The 20,544-nt window shown below is 33.8% G+C and overlaps 2 protein-coding genes across 3 annotated transcripts in view; one reads left to right on the forward strand and one right to left on the reverse strand.

Annotated features, from left to right (window-relative positions):
- The window catches only part of LOC117112335 (calcium uniporter protein, mitochondrial-like), a 52,775-nt gene extending 52,091 nt beyond the window's left edge, over nucleotides 1–684 (reverse strand). Inside the window, exon 1 of the mRNA XM_033255409.1 lies at nucleotides 546–684. The gene's annotated coding sequence lies outside the window, so the exon portion shown is untranslated. The remainder of the gene's footprint in view (nucleotides 1–545) is intronic.
- Nucleotides 660–18,062, forward strand: LOC117112348 (calcium uptake protein 1, mitochondrial-like). 2 transcript variants are annotated; one of them, XM_033255423.1, is made up of 13 exons: nucleotides 660–795; nucleotides 2,810–3,005; nucleotides 4,260–4,404; nucleotides 6,041–6,203; nucleotides 6,797–6,834; nucleotides 7,389–7,421; nucleotides 12,229–12,340; nucleotides 12,855–12,937; nucleotides 13,599–13,799; nucleotides 14,629–14,769; nucleotides 14,962–15,070; nucleotides 15,272–15,361; nucleotides 16,974–18,062. In XM_033255423.1, exons 2-13 carry the CDS (start codon nucleotides 2,836–2,838, stop codon nucleotides 17,129–17,131), a joined length of 1,443 nt encoding a protein of 480 aa, XP_033111314.1. In that variant the 5' UTR covers nucleotides 660–795; nucleotides 2,810–2,835; the 3' UTR covers nucleotides 17,132–18,062. The 2 variants fall into 2 exon arrangements, with proteins under 2 accessions (XP_033111314.1, XP_033111315.1); XM_033255424.1 differs by lacking the exon at nucleotides 7,389–7,421.
- The last annotated feature ends 2,482 nt before the right edge of the window (nucleotides 18,063–20,544 follow it).

Consider the following 20,544-nt stretch of genomic DNA (forward strand, 5'->3'; position numbering starts at 1 on the left):
AGCAATGCATCATTACACAACTCATGATGGATTTCTTGGCCTATCCATCTTGCACAAAAAAAAGAATTAAAAAAAGTGTCACATGCTAGATGTTCTGATGTTGAACAAATTACATTGTTTTACTGATAATTTTTGCATAATAAAATATTTGGAGGGAATTTCTAGCTAAGGCCTAGGTACTGTAGGAGACACAGCTAAAAAAGGAAACTATAATGTAAGGTCTACAATTACTAGGGCCTAGGCCTATGCATACGCCTTCTCAATACTTCACTTTATTTAGTGGGTCTTCACTTTGATTCCTTAGGCCTACCTAGTCTAATTCGTCTAGCCAGGGCCTAGGCTAGCCTACTACTAGAATTCTGCTGGGCCAAGGGATATCTGTATCCAGTCACTGGCCTAGGCCTAAACTAGTTTTTCTACCTCAACAAGTCAAACCCATCTAGGCCTATCTATACTTCATTATTAAACATTCATGTTACGACTTCGCATATTTCCGTAAATATCATAAATACAAAAGAACAATTTCCTTAAAAAACATCACACACCTTCCTTCCAAAACAACCGCAAAAAATTATGGAGGGCGTACACAATCACCATTCACCGGTAGCTAGTAGTACGTGTTTTGTTGATGCGTGGGATGGTTCCTTGACGAAGGTGGACCGACTGGGACACGCGCGGATGGTTGGCCTGGATTTTCTGAGGAATATATTTCTTGGAGGCGCTGCCACTGTAAATCTTGCTGTAAATAAAAAGAGCTGAAAGGAAACCGACCATCAATCTGATTAAAAGAGAAAGGTGTATTTTGGGGGTTATTTCAACTATTTTCTTCATTTTATACTTAATTTGACATCTATTAAGTATTATGGAAGTTGTTTTAGAATCCTACAATTAGAATTAGAATTCTAGGCCCCTACTTCTAGGGGCCTAGGCCTAGCCCATTTTTAGTGTAGCCTAGGCTAGGCCTAGCATACGCCTTCTGGATTTGACTAAGTAAGGCTTGTCTTAGCCTAGGCTAGGCCTAGCCGTAAGCTAGTTTGTTAGAGGCATAGGCTATGCTAAATTTGTCGTCTGTAGGAGGCTAAGTTAGCATATAGGGGGCCTAGTACTGTATAGGATACAGTATATTAATATTAAATATGTTAGCTTAGAAGTAAGGGGCGGGGCTTAATAGTAGGCCTAGTAAATAGTAATACCGATGGAAACGTCCACACTCACTGTAATTTGGTGCGGATGGGTGATGATGCTGATTCGCACTAAGCTATTGTTATTGGTAATAAAGTTGTAAAATCATCAAATATCTTAAATTTGTGCAGTGGTGGTGTCAGTGGGGCCCCAGTTGCATAGGCCTGGACCCCCTATCATCCAACGCATGACTAGGTCTTCGGATCAAAAATTTAACAAACAATAATTTGCCTATCCAAAACGTTATTTTGACTATCAATCCCTAATATTGTGGTTTAAAATGAAAATGTTGAACCATACTAAGCCATGAATTCTTTACAATTTCTTTTGCCAGAGTCAATGTTACTAAAAATGGTTTAATTAAAAGATTAAGATTATATAACAATCTTAGCAAAGAAGATAATTCCATAGTGATATTTTATAATAGTGTAGGAGTATATAAAAAGAAGATTAAATCTATTTTACATACTAGAGTAAGTTTTGTAATTTTTATTGTGACTTTGTTAATATTTTAATCTTTTTTTTTGTATCAGTTTTTTGTGTCCATTCTGTAAGTGGCCATACACCCGCTGTTGAATGCGAATTGAAATAAAATAAAAACAACTGAACCATACCTACCAAGTCTCCCGCATTTGGCGGGAGACTCCCGCTTTTCGCCCTAACCTCCAGCTCTCCCGCCACTAGCCTAAAATCTCCAGCTTTTCTAATAATCTCAAGATTATTTATTAAAACCCACAATTTAATAAAAATATCCAAAACGTGACAATTCTGTAGTTTTATAAGGCATATAAAATCTACGAAAGTTCTATCGCTTCGCAAAAATACATGCCGTTCCGATAGTAAACAATGTATTCGTGTAAAATTAACACTGGTGGCGCTGTACACATTACGTCATTTCTATTTTAACTTTACGACCGCGATCATGCATATCAATACTTTCGGCGAACCAGAATCCACGATGGTTTTACCGGCGAAAATAGGGTCTTGGCTGCGCTTATCATCATCGATGCATCATTCAAATCCAAAATGTCGGACAGTGATGTTTTAAGCTATAGAATTTTATTTTTCAAAAAATGTTAGTATATATTACCCCATTTTTAAGATTTAATTTGAGCACTAGAGATCTGCTCAGAGTGCACCAGAGAGCATCTAGGCCTAAAAATTAACGGGGCCCTAGGCGGGCCCTCCACCCACGCCTAAATTGTTTCGTTCCTGTGCAAATCTCCATCCACAGCCAAACTCAAACTTGGCATGTATGCTGAACTGAAATGAAGCTACAGTACTAACTGTTAGTATGATCTGAATGAACGCAATTTTAAATTCGAACAGATAAGATTTTGATGAACATTTAAAGACCCATTAAATGCCATTACAATATTTAAAAGATTACATTTGGCTCTGTTTTTAGCCAGCTAGATGCAGTATTATGACCATAAAGAACAGCAAGTTGGAATCCGATTGTGAAACAGGGGGAGGGGTCATCTAATATGCCTGACCTACAAAAATCTTCCAAAAATGTTCTTAAAGTCAGGGGTTGTCTTATACGTGGATCCCCTTTATGCAAGAATATACGGTAATTAAATTGTTTCAGTAATTACATATTTATATCTTTTATTCAATTATTTAGATGTGTAACATTGCTTAAATTGCAAAATGTTTGCAAGAGCAGTTAGACAAGGTATTTGTGTTTTAACTCAAGTTCCAAGATATGGTAGAAGATGCATAACACAATATAACCAAGAATTACCAAATAGAGGACGTTTACTGTATTATTTGATTGGTGGTGGAACAGGGATTGTAACTGGATCAATAGCCATTCGAAGGTAAAAAATCAGGAAATCAATCCCAAAGTCTTTGTTCCCTAGTCCCTATGTTCTTGGGTTCCAAATCAAAATTCTGAGTACAACCTCAAGGTCCTAGGGCAGATTGCTATAAAACAATCTTAACTGGTAGTCTTAACTCCTCGAATAAAGCCAGCTTTTTCACTTCGACGGTTTTACTGAAGTCACTCTGCTAAAGACCATCGCTATAGAAACGGTCTTCACTTAGACTGCTTTGTGTATTGAAATGCAAACAAGCACTTCCTGGTAACATAAAATTTAGGGCGCTGTTATGCTTGCTCAAAACATGCATATTTATCAAAGTGAACGTGAATAAACGTAGAACGGTTTTTGCAGACTTTTGCGGAATATTCGCCATTTCATTGTAGCACCTGTAGCGCCATGATAAAAATGATTTAAGACCACTTAAAGCCTCCTCCGAGTAGGCTTTAAAATTTAAGGTGGCTAACTGGTAAGACTGCGGTTAGCAATGTCTCTATAATCATAGACCAGTAGTGACGTCAGGATTAAAGCCGGCTAAGCGTTGGGACCGTCTAAAGACACCGCTTATAACAATCTGCTCCTAGTTATATAGCTCTGTACAGACTATCAGAAAAAGCTTTGTATGCCCATATATAGTCAGGATGTACCTATGATCATGATGATGACCATAGGTACAGTATGTCATAGACTTGGTTTCACCCTGAAGGTCCTGTTATGAACCTATCCTTACATGGTTCAACCTCAAGGTCCTATGTTTAACCTCAACGTCCTAGGTTCCTCAACATCTTCAGTTTTACCTCAAGTAATAAGTTTAACATAAAGTATTTGTTTAACCAATCTCAAGGATGTGAATTTTACCTTAATGTCTTGGGTTCAAAAAGGTCATTGCGAATAGGTCATAATTTTAAAATTGAAGGTCCTGGGTTCATGCAACCTCAGGATCTTGTGTAAGTCGAATGGCCGAGCGGTTACGGCAGGGGTGCCTGGTTCAAACAGCACACTCGTCTGGTTCTGGTGGTGGAACAAATCTTCTCAGATAAAACCGTGTGCACTTTAAAGATTCCAGTTCCTTCAAGAAGAGTAGGGGTAGATTTCTAAAATTAAAAGTGCATTTTAGTTCTCATTGTGGTTTGCTATAGGTAACTTCCATTACATGATAGAGAAAAAAATGATGAATTTGATTGACAAAATATACTCAACTTGTACCATATTGAAAATCACCAATACAAAACAATAACTTGTTTACTTGTTTAGATCACTCCATGCTTCTGTGGATACAACAGTAAAAACATCTGATGAAGCGAAAACTGATGAAGAGTTGTCAGAAACAGAAGATGAGTCTGAAGAAGGGGAGGTTAAAGAAAAAGGAAAGAAAAGGACAGGATTCCGAGATAGGAAGGTAAGCTACTGTAGGGTAGGACTTTTTATACCCTGTTTAGGTAACCTACCACCTGCCACTGATGATCATTTTGAATAAAAATGAAATTTTATTTTTGGCCATTTATCACACACACTGCTATGAAAAAAAAATGGAAATTTAAAGAAAAAATGTAAAAATTTATTTATTTTTAATACTCCGGTTGCTGCCTAGAAATCTTCAAAAATATGATAAATCTATATTTCTTCCTTAATTACTTTAAATTTAAAGCATAATTCATAATTCAATCCCATTTCTACGTTGATTACATTCACCAATAACATTTTATTTTGATTTTCTCCTTCAAGATCATCTTGCTAAGTAAAAAAACAAAATTGTATTTTTATTTTTTTGTTTACCACCCATGAGCATACCACAAATTACCTACCAGTTAATCTAGTTTGACTATAAGGTTGCTGTGTTGAATACAAGTTTGCCTTTTCCTAATGATGTTTGTACTAAGAGTTTGTTATGTTTGATATGATTTACCTACGAACTTACAACAAACATGTTTTTTAAAGCTTGCTACTACTGTAGCTAGATATGACAATCGCTACACGATATTACCAGCAGCTTTCGGCGATACCAATTGGTCAGTCGAATTGTAGCGAAAGTGTAGCGATTTTAATGAAAATTCAGATAATTCATTACATTCTAATACTCAATGGGCAAAGCTTAGATGTAAAGGCTACACTACATAACCACCAAACTAGATGGAATATAGGGTAGGCTCACTTGAATTATAATTTTATATCATTCATTCATTTCTGGTTTATTCATAAAACATATTGACGTAGCAGTATAATAATGCTGAATTGGCTCACTTGATTTGGAATATTCATTCGTTCACATCTGGTTTATTCATAAAACCTATTGATGTAGCAGTATAAAAATGCTGAATTGTCTCAATTTACAAGGAAACAGTTCAACATAACATACTTATATTGATCTGTCTCTTATACACATTAGATGTGTATAAGAGACAGTCCTTACATGGTGTATATATATATATATATATACAACATTCACACAATAGACAACGCACAAGAAAAAGAGATCCATAGAAACTGCACACAAAATGAATAACATAATTTACATACATTATATTGATGAAATCATTAATACAACATTTTTAAGAATTAATTATGTAAAAAAATAATAGTACGGATGAGACTGCATGCATGGTAAACTATGCTACTGAAGTGTGCTGGGGGTCTCCAGCCCACACCTATCCTCCGACCTGGAAAAGCGTGCAGCACTGTTTACTGGCGTAAACGAGCTAATGTTCCGACTGTTCCATTTTGTTTTCGAGGGGTGTTCTCTTTTGGCAGAGATTAGGAAGTTAGTTGGTTTATCCAGGTAAGTATCCACTCATAGACTACCAACATCACTACTGATTTAGTGTAATTATGCTATTGAAGCATACAGTATGCTGCATTAAACATGTCAAAATTATTTTTACATGGCTAATAATTTTCGCCGTCAGATTGATTCCTGTTTCCTACTTCAATCAAGTGACATCACTGTACAGGGTTTTTGTTATTATTTTTATTACGTTTGAATGAGCTATTGTAAAGCTACAGTGTGCCTTCTTTATACCAAAACTGTTCTCTCTTAGATTATAGAATATGAAAATCGTATTCGTCATTATTCAACCCCTGACAAAATCTTCCGCTACTTTGCTACAATCAAGATGGTAGATGAGCAAGGGGACTCAGAAATCTACATGACCCCAGAAGATTTTATAAGGTCAATTACTCCAGATGAAAAACAACCTGAAGGTGAAGTTGATAATTTTTATATATCTTTTATATATTTTTCTGTGAAATACATTTGTAATGAATTAAATACATTTGTACTGTGTACATTTGTAGAATTTTTTTTATTTAATATTCTTGTTTCAGTACATTTGTCCTGTTTCCTACCAGTATATTAATGTAATTATTTTAGTATTATGGTCTGATATTTTTTTTTTAAATTTAATTATTACTATTACAGTATTTAATTAAATCAAACTGATTATTCTTGTACAGTTTATCTTGTTATTATTATAATTCAATCTAATTATTGAATTGGTACTTGGTATAATTTTTATCATCTTTACTTTTAATTTTGTTTACAAACGGTTTATTCTGCCGACTAAAGCTCAAATTTGTCTATCCTTAAAGTTCTGGTTAAAATGCGCCCTCACTAATCATCAGGGAGATGCTTTGTAAATGAAAAGGCATACTACCGGCTAAATAGATACTGCCTGTTGTTTATTATTTATGATTGTTGCAGCTGCTACCACCATTGCCGTTGCTGACATCAATTTCTAAATTTACTATGTATGCATGTTATAATTCCAATTCCTAAATTGTTTCTACAAATACAGGCCTTGGGCTTGACCAGTTCATCAAAGTTACTCCTAAGGTAATTTAATCTCAGTTTTTCACAGAAAATGTTAATTAACTATCGATATTCTCATACAGAGAATCAAGTGCTTGCATAATGTATATGCCTGGTGTTTATTAAAAGAACCAAGGTTCTATGAAGATGGAAACACTAAACAACATTGAGCAAATGTTTGATCTACAGTATATGAAATTGTTGCCAAGTTTTATTTACATTTAAGCATTTGCATTCCATGCCACGTAATTCATTTTGCCAAATTGTTTTATTTCCATTGAAATATTTTAATGTTTTTGATTAATTTTATTAAAAAATACTGCAGAAATCTGCTGACGTTTGACATGGAATAATGTATAAAATTTAATAGATAATACATTTTTTTGCATTGTTTTTATGTTAATTCATAATTTTAAAATATATCTGCCATTTGTTGCTTTCATTTTCTTTTTGCCTATCTTATAAATGAAATGTTGTTTGCTGTCACCTCCAAAAAACACATCAGTTTATTATTTTCTTGCCATAAGAGCAGTTTCATTTCAATAACTCTTGCTAAATTTTCACCCCAAATATTTCAGCAATTAAGAAATGAAAGGGCGACGTTCCAGCAGGTTTGTGTGTTGGATTGTTGTGTTTATTCAAAGCGACATTTTAGCTTATTTTTAATTTGCTGTTTTTTCAAGGTTGCTATTATTATTAAGCTGACCAATAAACCATTCTTTGTCTTATCTACCATTCTATAGACCATGTACAGTACTGTAACTATATTCTTCACCAGTATCCAAAGTATTGAGTTTGCATTGATACCAAAATCGTTACAGAATACCATTATACTTATTTATATTTCTTATGGGTACTCCTGATGATATATTTGTGATTTTATGATTTACTGTTTGTATTGTGTTTAAATTTACACTTCATTCCAAATATGTGACATGGTCTATTTTCCTTTCCTATACTACTTGATTGAATGTCCACTTTAGTAGAACCAGAAGAAATAGCTCTATGTCTACATACTGGGGCGAATGCAGGGGGATGAGATGCAGACAGTGTGATTGCACCCCCTCCCCCAAATTGTATTATGAATAAATATAATACTGCATCCGCCCCAAAATACAGCTTAAAAATATATTGATAGGCCTCGCAAACTAATTTCTAGATATTTGGTTTATTTTGCCTCATAGCGTATCAACAGTGTAGACACATATACTTAATAGTTACACCATGTAGAATGTTGCAGTCTATTGTGTCAATGGGCCAATAACATTCATCAACTGCCTGTATACTATTGCTCAGTCTAATAAGACTCAATTGTAGATAGTAACAATTCACCTATTTGCTATAAAGTACATAACAACAAATAGCTAGCCATAATCTGTCAATATCTACATGAAGCACCTAATTTTAATAACAAATTACTAACACTACTGTAGTTTTATGTATTCTAGGCATTCAAAATTTAAGGAAATGTCAGTAAATGCCGAGAAAAAACCTAATTCATTAAGTTCAGTCATGATAATATATTTTTCCTAGCCCCAAGAAATAGTTTTAACTAACCACTCCAACTACACTAAGATAATAACCGTCACTACCAAAAAGTAATAAATGCAATTATTACCATTACTATTAGCAATATTTATTGTCCCTACCTACATGATCAATCCATTTCACTTTACATTTGACAATTACCTTAAATTAGCTTGAATTTACCTGTATAACATTTAGACATACAGTGTTGGGTACACTATAGCTTTTCGGTTCCTTCAGTAGTTGTCATTACAAACATGCAGTCAAAAGCAGAAGTGGCTATAAATAAAGTCTCCATCTACTTCAGTCATTAAAGTAGGCATAAATGCTTGTGAAGGAATATATGACAGGTCTGACCATCAGCTGGATAAAACTTGACTGCTAGATACATCTTAGGCCTGTGCAACCCCATTGTATATATATGTATGCTGCAGTGCGCTAAAAGTTCAATGCTAATGAATTATCCTTTCAAAGTTGTTTTCTTATAAACAACAAAGTATAATTTCACAACAGAATAATTCCATTACTGTAATCTTGGGGTGCCCAGAATGCATGGTATTGAATAGGAATTAGGCTAGGCTAGCCTAATCTTGATCCATTGCTAAAAAAAAATGAAGTCTAGACCTAATAGGTAGGTCTATAAAGCCTATGCTAGTTGTGATAACAAGCTGATTTTTTGGAGGGGGAAAATGGTTGGAAAATAATTAACTTGGGAAGCAGTATTTCCTTTAAAAAAAATACTTAAAAACCTGCAGGGGCTGGAGGCAATTTTTTCAGATAATACTTAGCTCCTTTGATTCCTTATTTTCCAACATTGCCCTCAAAGTTTTACAATAATTGCTTATAGTAACATTCTTCATAATCAAGTCCATGTACATAATTATACTGTAAACATAAAGCTCAGCCATACTGTAGCTGACACACTTTTTAAATTGGAATAATATTGGCTAAAATGTAAAATAATAAAGGCTTTCTTAGCTAATACTTGGCATTGCAAGTTGCAATTACGAAAGTGGACATTCCCTTCTTTCTCTGTCTCTACACTTCAATTGAAAGCAAATTTGCCAAGAGTTTACTAGTTTCTACTTTGCTATTATTAGTTGCTAACTGTTTCACCATAAAATAGTATTTTTTTATGTATGTTAGTGTGGTGATTCTGTGATTTTGTCCTGCTGTTGAATATAATATTAATTTTTTTTGTCAGATTTTAATTTTAAGACTTAGAGTCCTGTACAATTACAAAATAAAATATAAAATGTTGATTCCAGTTCATTTCTATTGTTTTTCATTTTTTAAACTTTTTATTTTAATGCGGTTTTCTGGTTCTTTTTCACTAACTGCATGGTTATATTATAATGATTTCAATGTATGTTTCATAGTATACTATAGTATAAATCATATGTTTTCTTAGTGTATCAAGTGAAATATAAATTTGTCCAAAGAATTGATGTATTTTAAAATTATTATGGCCTTGGAATAACACAGATGGTACTACAGTTTAACGTTACCCAAAATATATTTATAATTCAATTTCTTTCATTAATATTTGTACAAAACTGTGTGCATGTTTTTTATATATATCATATAAAAGTTGACAACGAAATGATAGAACTATGCATGATAGTAGTTGGCAATATTTACCTAAATTTGACATGATTGTGAAAATTGTTTTAGGGAGTTGCGGTGGAGGCAATAAGTACTATTGACCAGATGCCATATTATTTCAGACTCAGTCAGTAGAAATAAACCAGAGAAATCACCATACTATTTATTTATTATTTATTTATTATAGGCCTATCCACACAGAGTAATTCTCAGTTGAAACATGCATGGTTCTTAGTTTAGCTCTGCCCACACTAAACAATTTGACTGAAAATTGTTGTATACACATGTATAGTCATGATATGACTATATTTGGTCATGATGTGATGTCATCATGGCCATATTTAAGCATGTCACACGTTTTTCCCAAAAGATTTTGGACAGGGCCTTATATGGGAAAAAAAAAAAAATAAATAAATAATAATAATAATGGTTGATTTATAGAGTGCATATTATGGAGACCTCTATGCGCTTAACAGGAACATGAGAAAACGGACATCAAATTTTGTTATTGGCTTTGAAGAGCTCATCCGCTCTTTGTTCAGCTATAATCACCAAGACAAAGCAAAATTTTATTTTCACCACCAGAAGGACCCCACTGGAAAGAAGTCTTTTGACTTAGTTGGTTTAATTTGGGAACCGCACGTCCTTCAGGCGAAAGTGGATTTTCCGCTTTTGTGGCTCCTGAGCTGTCATGCCAAATGAATAAAAATAAAATAATGCTTGGTGTTATTCACACCAAATACACTCCTATCATATTTTATTCTATCCTACATAATTCCGAAACACTTTTCAGGTTTTTTTTTTTGTTTTGTTTTTTTTTTTTTTTGTATACCAAAGTGCACACTGCAGTACTAATTACCGCTAGAGAAATTTAAGAGGGACTCTTCTTTTTACAGTCTAGTAGAAACCTCAAAACTGGGTATCATCCAGCATTTTATGAGTTCAGTCTCCTATGTTTCATTAGGACACTAGTTATTGTATTGTAGTCCATCTTAGGGGTCCCAGGTCCCCCATACAAGTCGTGGGAGTGTTCCTGAAATTGGGATGGCCTCCAGCACACAAGCAAGCATGAATCTCACAGAAACTTATCCCATCTCCCACAAAATCATTTATATCTGCATGTTTTTACTACTTTCTGACCCCCGTCATCTTATAATTTTTGAATTTTTTATTGACAACTTCAAATTTGAGAAAATGATGCGCTTTGGAATTGATTATGATGTATTGTGGCAAAGACAAGCCAAACCAGTCACTGGTCGCAAAAATCAATTTTTAGTTATTATTATTACAGTGTTAAATAGTATAATGAGAGCTGTAAAATGGTAAAAAAAAATCATTTAAATCCGACATTTCCTTATGAAGCTACAAGCATTTAAACATAGAGCTGTTTGAAGAACAATACCGGTATTTGAGAAATCAGTCTTCAAAGTTTATGATTTCAGGCATTTCTCAGGGAGACACCCTCACCAAATCGTAAAAAATTGTTGTTTTAACTTTGAAAATGGGGAAAATAACAGCATGGCATTATGTATAGATATATAAAGGTTAGTTTAGTGCAATAAAATAGATTTCTAAAATGTTGACATTCCAGCATGTTTTGGCCATTATCTCTGAAACACAAATTGTGACAGTGGCTGGTTTGGCTTGTCTTTGCCACATTTGTTGTTGATTAGTTTTACATGTGAACAGATGGTGATAAGGAGGATGAAATAAAGGTTTGTGGTGGTGGTGATGATGAAATAAGGGAGAACTGTAGTTTTAAAGATTAAGATGCTGATAAGAGGAAAATGAAGAGGTTGATGAGGAATCTACCATTAATAATAGTGTTGAAGAGGTGACAGATGAAGTTGGTGGTATGATGATCAAAAATTAGTAGTAAAATCATAGTGATTAAGAAGATGATGTTGTTGATTGTTGAAATGAAAAGAAAGAGAATAATGACAATATTGAGAAAGTAATAGCGTCAAATGTATTTAATTGGATTCACTGAAAAATTTAAATTTTTATTAATATTGTAAATTGCACCACTTTTGAACGTTCTCTGTGATACTTGTAGATATAGAACTTGGAGAATAAATTTTGTTAACATTATAATAATCACCAATATAATAACATTTTTTTCAAATTCAAAACAAAATCTTCCTCCAAAATCGCAAACCCATCTTTCAATGTAATAATATATAGTGCTTATCAGTTTATGTTATTAAAGGTGTGATTAGCAATAGTCCATATTTTTTTTTTTTTTTTTATCTATGACTTGATTCATTTGATTATGTTTGCTTTCAGACTTTTAAACAGAAGCACTTTTCTTTGAAGGAAGACAGCCTCTTTTTCCATCTTGGAGAGTGTGGCCTTATATCGTTTGTTGATTACATGTTCTTATTAACTGTCCTATCTAGTAAGTATTTCTATACAAAAAAAAAATCGTGGGTTGCTACGATTTTTGAACGCTGCCTTCACATCGCGCACAGAACATGGTTGTTTGGGTTAAGTAAGTATGCGTTTGATTGGTTCGAACCAACCAAGCTTGTTGCTGATTGGTCCAAGAAAAAAAAACCTATGATTTCAGGATACAAATGGTCAGGATTAGAAATCGTACGATTTGATGTGGACGGTCCTATTCTTTACCACTGAACCCATTTTTCACGATTTTTTTCTCCAGACTCATGACCAGAATCCGGGCTTGATGTGAACGTAGCTTTACTGGAATCAGTTTTTGTTTTGAGTAAAAGAATTACAGCTTCTTTGTGTTACAGCATAAAAATACTGCTACATTTTTATGTTAATAATATTCAGTTAACATTTAGCGACAGTATGCTAGTTTTAGAATGGCAATGGCATGTATACATACATTTATACATTTTTATAAATGTATCAACAAAAATACTGTATATAATTTGTTTTCCCTCTAGCACCTAGTAAACATTTTGAGATTGCCTTTCGATTGTTTGACCTGAATGGAGATGGGGTCGTGTCAAGTGAAGAATTCTCCAAGGTATAATTTCTAATAACTCATGCACACAGTTTCATTTTTTTTTTAAATAGATTTCATAAAATTTAATTGGAAATTCTGCTATTTATTTATGTCGATCAAGGATTCTAAAATAGAATTATGCAAGTTAATGAATAAAATCAAATGATAAATTACACATTGCCTTTACTTTCTCTCCGGTACCTTTTAAATACAACCCGGTACCTCACACTATGTAGTTGATTATATCAAACTGTCAGATCAAAAATTATAAAGTTTGATATTTTGACCTTATTATTTTCTTGTTCTGTCTATTTTTCCATCTGAAAAAATTTGAACATCTGACAACTAAATGTTACAATTTTGTTACAATTTTTGTAACGCATGTATTATGTTTAGTTGATTGTTAAGCACATTTTGTAAATGTTGCAATGCACAAGCTATGCAACTTGTTCATCCATTCTGAATTTTGAAACAGTTTTTTGTCAAGATACACTAATGCTGATACTTAAATTGAATTGTTCATTATGGAATAATTATAATAAAAGTAGGTTTAATTCATTTTAAGAACATTGCATTATGAAAAAAAAATAAAAGGCTACAAAATACTAAAAGCTAAATGTAGGGGTAGGAAAATGTCACAAATTATGTATGGTACTAATATCATTTGTGTACTATCTCCAAGGTAACAGATGTGATCCGAGCTCAGACAGCTACCGGTAAGCGTCATCGAGATCGCAGCACGACTGGCAATACGCTGGACAAGCACCCAACGGCTAGTTCACTGTCCACTTACTTCTTTGGTCCTAATCTTGATCGTAAACTCACCACAGCTGACTTTGCAAAATTCCATAAAGAGCTGAAGCTTGAGCTTCTCAGAATGGAGGTAAATGTTATTGCATTTATTAGATAAATTGTGGCAAAGCCAAGCCAAACCAGTCTCTCATTGCAAAAATCAATTTTTAGCTATTAAGACAGTGTTAAAGATTATAACAAGAGCTATAAAATGGTAAAAAATCATTCAAATCCGACATTTCTTTAAGAAGTAACAAGCACTTAAACATACAGCTATTTAAAGAACAATATATGAGAAATCAGCCTTCAAAGTTTATGATTTCGGGCATTTCTCATGCAGACACTATCATCAAATTCTTTAAAAGTGTTATTTTGGGGGAAATGGGGAAAATAACAGCATCATGATGTACAGATGTATAAAGGTTGGTTTGTAGTGCAATAAAATAGATTTTTTTAAATTTGACATTCGAGCATGTTTTGGCCATTTTCTCTGAAACACAATTCATGACGAGTAACCGGTTTGGCTTTTTTTTCCCCACAATTATCACTTTCAATTCAAATAAAAGAAATGAATTAAAACCTAGACATTCTATTTCATCACCATTTGTTCATCACAGAAATAGAAAATTGGTTTATAACAAAATTTAGATGGTTAGTCATTTTGAGTTTCCTTCAATCAGGTATTAATTTTAACAGGTTTTAAAATGCTATCTAAAATAATGTAATTCTGAAGAACAAAATGTCTGCAATCATATACAGTAACTTATAACATATAATTTTTGTAGTTGGAATGTTACCCTGAATGGTTGGATATCCTGTACTTGATCATGTAAATTGTAAAGAAAGTTTTGTTTGTTTGTTGTCATAGTAGAATGCATGGTCATGTGATAATTATGTGATTTTGCAATGCTTTTTGTTAGTTTGAACGTTGTAATCCTGTAGACGGCAGAATATCTGAGCAAGATGTGGCCCATATGTTGTTGGTGTATGCCAACATCACACGAAAGAGGGAAATTAAGATGATGAAACGAGTCAAGAAGAAGTACAGGGATGACCCTAAGGTAGTGCAAGAAGCATTAGCCTTTATATACTATTCTTTTAATTGAAATTATTTATGTAATTATTATATATATGTGTTTTTATTGTTGTCAATTGATTTTTTTTATAATCCTTATTTTTCTTTATGCATAGTAGTTGTCATTTTAGTTATGAAGATCAAAATGTCCTTCAAATGTTGTTTTATTTTTTTCAAGGGTATAACATTAACAGATTATCTAAACTTACATGAGATGCTAAGGAACATCAGTGATATTGATTTGGCACTTTCCTTCTACCATGTTGCTGGTGCCTCTGTTGATAAAGGTAAGTCCTAGTTCTCATACCTAGGAAATCCAACAATTTTTGGCTTTTATGTATTTTCAGATTTTTAGATCTGATTTTCGATAGTTCCGTGTACATAATTTATTGCATTGAATCTCAAGAAATTCATTTATATATGATTGAATACACCAAATAGAGCTAACTATATGTTAAATACTGTGTTTATTTGTCATGTTTCTATAGCAACCTTCAAGCATGTTGCCAAGATGGTAGCCAATGTTGACCTGTCAGATCATCTAACTGATGTTGTCTTCACACTTTTTGATGAAGATGGTAAGTTATTGTTATTGTAGCGTGTCCCACTGGCAGTTTGCGGTTCAAAGACTCTTGTGTATACTTCAACTGGCCGCAGATTGTGTAGTTGTTGTAGCCAGTATCTTTTGGATTATTAGCAAACCATTATGAATATTCTCGAGTTCAGTTTCCATCAATATGGTATACAGCTAAACTTGCCTAAGTCGACCTTGCCTAACTCGAATAATAAGTCTATCTTATTTTACATGCCAAATTCTTGTGTTTTCCATTAATTAAAAATCTGAAAGTCAAATTTTATCTAAGTCGAACAACATTTCATTGCCATTTTTGGATTTGACTTTTGGTTCGTTTCACACATGCACTTTCAAACCATGAGAAATCTCAGGGAAAACTTGGAAGAATAATGACTAGCCTAGAGGCCTAGGGTAGCACTAGTAGTAGGCCTAGGCTAGTTGTAGGTTGTCCGAATTACATATCAACTACTAAACTAGGCCTGGTACCGAATTAACAAGATTATAATTATTCCTTGGTCCTTAGCCTTCGGAGAGTAAAACGAATTCAACTCCTAGCTCTCTTGCTGTAGTCGAGCTGGCGAGAAAGATAGGCCTAGGCTGGCTAGGTGCAGTCGGGCTGCCGGCCGGTAGCTCACCATTGTTTTTAGAGGAAATCAGTGTGACAAGCATCATAATAATTCGCTGTTGGTGTATTTTACGAAGCCTCGTGATTGTTTCTACATCAGACATGTGAAATTTAGCGAGATTTCTTTTGATTTTAGGTCTAGGCCTATTAACAAATGGTAGTAATGTTGATACGTTTTCCATTGCTGCCATCATTCGTTCGAACTAAAAAAAAAAAAAAAAAACACAGCCCGCGAAAAGGTCAAAATATGAACATGACGCATGCGCAACAACAACTCGGAAGATTTCAGGAAAAAAACAGGCCTCGCCATGGTCTGTTTTTGTTCAGAGATAACTCATGTGACCCCTGTGAAACGGAGCCAACGGCCAACCATGCCTTAGTTTAAGGAGTAGGTTTTTTTAGTTTCATAAAATAACTTCAACTTTCTTTTTTCTCAAAATGTCCAACTCAAAGAGCTCAATCACCAAGCGCATAGAGGCTTTTTCGCATGATGCGCTCTACAAATTCAACTATTATTATTATTATTAAATCTCGGAATGTTTTACAAGGATTTGCTTTCACACTCATCTAAACCTGGTTACAAGTTGTTAATATTTGCGAAATACTGTAGCATCAGTGTGAAATGGGTATTATATTTATAAGTTCAGCTGTATTTCCAATTCCAATTCCAACCAACATTATTCAACATCAACTATATGCCATACAGCGGAAACAGCCTGAAGAAGACATGCATTTTCATATTACCAATCAGCTATTGTGATGTCAACTATTTGTCACATGACTCAGGTCACCGATGTTTCAGGTTGTTGGATTTGTATACAGTAGTTGTCTTGAAACCATTCCAACCTCTTTGTTACTTTATTTTTAGATTGGTTTATCTTTTGATGTTAATGTTGATTTTTTTTTTTTTTCTGTTATATTTTAAAAATTAAGTTTATGACAAGATATAATGTTACGTATGAATTTCATTCAATTATTATATTTCTTTTAGATGATGATAAGCTAAGCCATCATGAGTTTGTGTCAGTGATGAAACATCGTGTCATGAGAGGCTTGGATAAACCTAAAGAAGTTGGCCTAGCAAAGATCACTAATTCAATGTGGAAATGTGCAAAGAAAACGAAAATACTGAAGGATTCACATTCATAAGAACAAAGAATATAGAATAGCAAGCAAACTGCCCTGATTCAGCATGCACGCAATGGAATGGTTAAAAAGTACTACTGAACTACAAGATATAGCGCCTGATTAAAAATTGAATAGAATTCAAAATTTGACGTATGCTCCTTTAAAACACAGTGCGTTTTTGATACAAAGTTTACATGTACTGTATGTCTTCTTTTTTGAAGATCGTTCTCTAGGCTGTGGTAGTACCTTTCAAGTTAGGATTGCATTTCAAAAATCCCTGGCAGTTGGACCTATTGATGTTCTATACACTTTGATATTGAAGAGTATCACTATTAGGAGCTCCAGTAGGATCCTCTCAATCAGATTAGATCACTTCTTGTACACTTCTAACCAATGTTAGTGTATGTTTTATGGAAAGCTATATTGACAACATTACTTTAATTGAAAAGTTACATTGACATCTAATGTTTAGTAGACTCTGCAATTGAAAAGATCTATAGTGTAATTTCAGTATGTCGGTCATACAATGCATGTGTCAACACTGATGTGGCATTATTGTTACCCTCCCAAATACCAATGGATCACACAAGTCAACTGCAATGAGGAGTATTCCATAGTGTATTGTAAGTTTTGTGTATTATTGTGGAAATAGACAACATCCAGTAGATGTACACTGGAAAAGAAATTGAATGTGTTAGAGGAGATGATGGAAGAACTCTAATTGTGTTCACAAGGAGTTACCAATCAGTGTTTTTAAGAAAGGTAACGAAATGTTATCAGGAAAATAATATTTATGAAATGGCAATGGGCTGGCCATCTGGTAAATTGTGAGAAAATGGAATGACACACAATTAACTGGATTCAACAAACCAGGGGTTGCGCCCGCAGGGGCGGGGGGCCCTACAGGGCCCCCTGTCGGGGAGAGGTGTCTTCCCCCCCCCCCCCCCCCCGGGAGAAACCCCCCCCGTCGGGGAGAAAAAGCACAATTCGTTGGGGAGGAACAAAATTATATGTATTTTCTACATATTAGTAGACTACAAAATCGATTAAATAAGCCTTTGAAACCCCTAAATTGGCAAAATTTTCGGGGGCTTCGCCCCCATGACGACTTTCGAAACCCCCCTCCCCGGTCGGGCAAATCCTAGCGCTACCCCTGCAACAAACATGAATATTTAATGGTTAGACGAATAGGGTGATTAAGTTTTGCAACAATAGAGAGCAGTATTTAACTTAGCATTGGCCCAAATATAAGGGCATATAAAACATTAAGTAGTCTGATATAATAAAAGTAGTATGTATTACAATATATGTGACGTAATTTATAATTAACATACTGTAGATGGCAGCAGATGACATGTTGGTGTTGCCATGATCTTCATGCTTTTGTGATCATGTGCCTTATATACTCATTTGAAGATATGCCTTTCTAGATCAAGAAGGTTATATAACACAGACCCTATATCTTTGAAGATTTTATTGTCAATTCAGTTTAATTGTCCCCTTTAAAAATGGCAAAAAAAATCCCATTTAATATTTATTTTGAAATAACGTTACCATTTTGAAGTTACAGGAATTACCAACTACTCCAACTACAACTACTAATACAACTGATAGATGAGCGAGTTGCCAAGCAGTAAGACTCCACCAATTAGAGCCTTAACATTGGCATTGGTTCGAGCCGCTCCTTGCCCAGGACTTAATATGGGGATCTAGTGTATAAATCTGGCTCGTATGCACTTTAAAAAACCCATTGCATTATTCGGAAAAGTAGGGGTTACATGGTTCATGTCATCCCCTGTCGCTGTGGAATGATGTGATCATGTACTTCTATAAGCACCTGTATACGACAGACAGCTAAGTAGTCACGGAACACATACGCAATTCAGCACAATGACACTGCAGGAAATGGGCTTCTCCTACCATTAGAAACACTTTTATTCACTGATTGTTATCATCATTCCTTATAAAAATCAGAGTGAATATTTCTTTAATTTTTTAATTTGATAATTTGTATGTTACTTCAGAATGAGGTACTTAATTTAGAAACGTATTATTTGGTTTGGGGTGTCGTTTTCAGGACAGAAAACATCTTTTAAAAATATACTAAAATAATGTTTAACATATTTTGTATGCCTAATCATTATCTTTTTAACGTGCAATTTTTCATGTTTTATTACTAGTAATATGAAAAGAAAATAATCTCTCTGCATACACTTTGTAAAATATTATATAAATATAAATAAACAATGCATTAAAAAATATGTATGCTGTGGCACTTTCCAACATCATTAATGATGCTATAGCACCAGGTCTCCTATTATCTAGGTATACAAAAAAGAGCAAGAATTGAGATGTTTAATGATATTTTAATATTTTGACAAGATTTGTTAATAATTTGTATCTTAATTTATTATAATAGTTTAATCAAAAGTAGTTTCAATTATCGATTACTATAACAGTAGTCCTGCAATGGAAAACAACAGTCTTTTTGTTAGTTTTGTACGATGTTGTACAGATGTAAAGGTGGTGATATTTTTTCTTAAATAATACAAAATGCTAATAGTAGCCTAAACGTCACTCTTGTTCCTTGATAATAGGCCTTATATAGTTTCTGCATAAATTATGGTATAAGGTTATGTTCTTAAAAGTTAATTGCGCACTATATGCACAAATTATGCTGTGATACATACAAAGGTTATGAAATTAAAAGCAAGTGCATTTTCATGTTAATATTTGTGGTAAAGTTGCTGACTTTTCAATTGGCAATGTTCAGAGCTTTATTAGTGTGCTAGTAGCTTGGGTTCTTGCCTTCCATTTCCATTCTTGCAAGTCTTCTGCCATTATGAAAAGTGCATATCGTTAGAATTAATTAACAGAGATGGGGAGAGGAGCTGGTGGGGTGATTCTTTTGTTAATATCCGGAAATGTACTCTATTCTGCGTAGCTTCCAGTAGAGCAGCTAGGGGCAAAAAATGACAAGCACAGGACATATAAAACGTTATAATACCGTTCGCAAATGTTGTGGTTAGGTTATTCAGAAAATAACTTAAATAACACAACGTTGCAGCAACTTATTAATAGAGCATGAACGTATTCATAATGCAAAAAATAAACAGTGCACTCAACAAAACAAAACAAAAATCAAAATTAAGGTATAAAAGCACAGTACCATTCTACTTGATTCGAAGAAACTTTCTTTCATAACTTAACTATTATAAATACGGTAACAGGATTTCAAATAGATAATGTAATTAAGTCAAATGAATTAGGGAATAATACATACACACACACACACACATACATGTGAAGTAGCTATAACCGATGACATTGAAAACATACGCTATAAGTGGTGACATAGTTAATCTTCGTTTTTTTATGTTAAAAATGTGTGTAATGCTATATCTGTGAGTAAGCAAGGGATGTTTAGCAACAGC

Source organism: Anneissia japonica, unplaced genomic scaffold, assembly GCF_011630105.1.
Source record: "Anneissia japonica isolate Jap-2015-1 unplaced genomic scaffold, ASM1163010v1 scaffold581_len1011336_cov187, whole genome shotgun sequence".
NCBI lineage: Eukaryota > Metazoa > Echinodermata > Crinoidea > Comatulida > Comatulidae > Anneissia > Anneissia japonica.

Bases quoted from the DNA above. Each gene is read 5' to 3' on its own strand.
- LOC117112348 (XM_033255423.1), top strand. From the start codon at position 2,836: ATGTTTGCAAGAGCAGTTAGACAAGGTATTTGTGTTTTAACTCAAGTT. The intron at 4,405-6,040 runs GTAAGCTACTGT...GTTCTCTCTTAG, and splicing joins CAGGATTCCGAGATAGGAAG to ATTATAGAATATGAAAATCG. The intron at 15,362-16,973 runs GTAAGTTATTGT...TATTTCTTTTAG, and splicing joins CACACTTTTTGATGAAGATG to ATGATGATAAGCTAAGCCAT.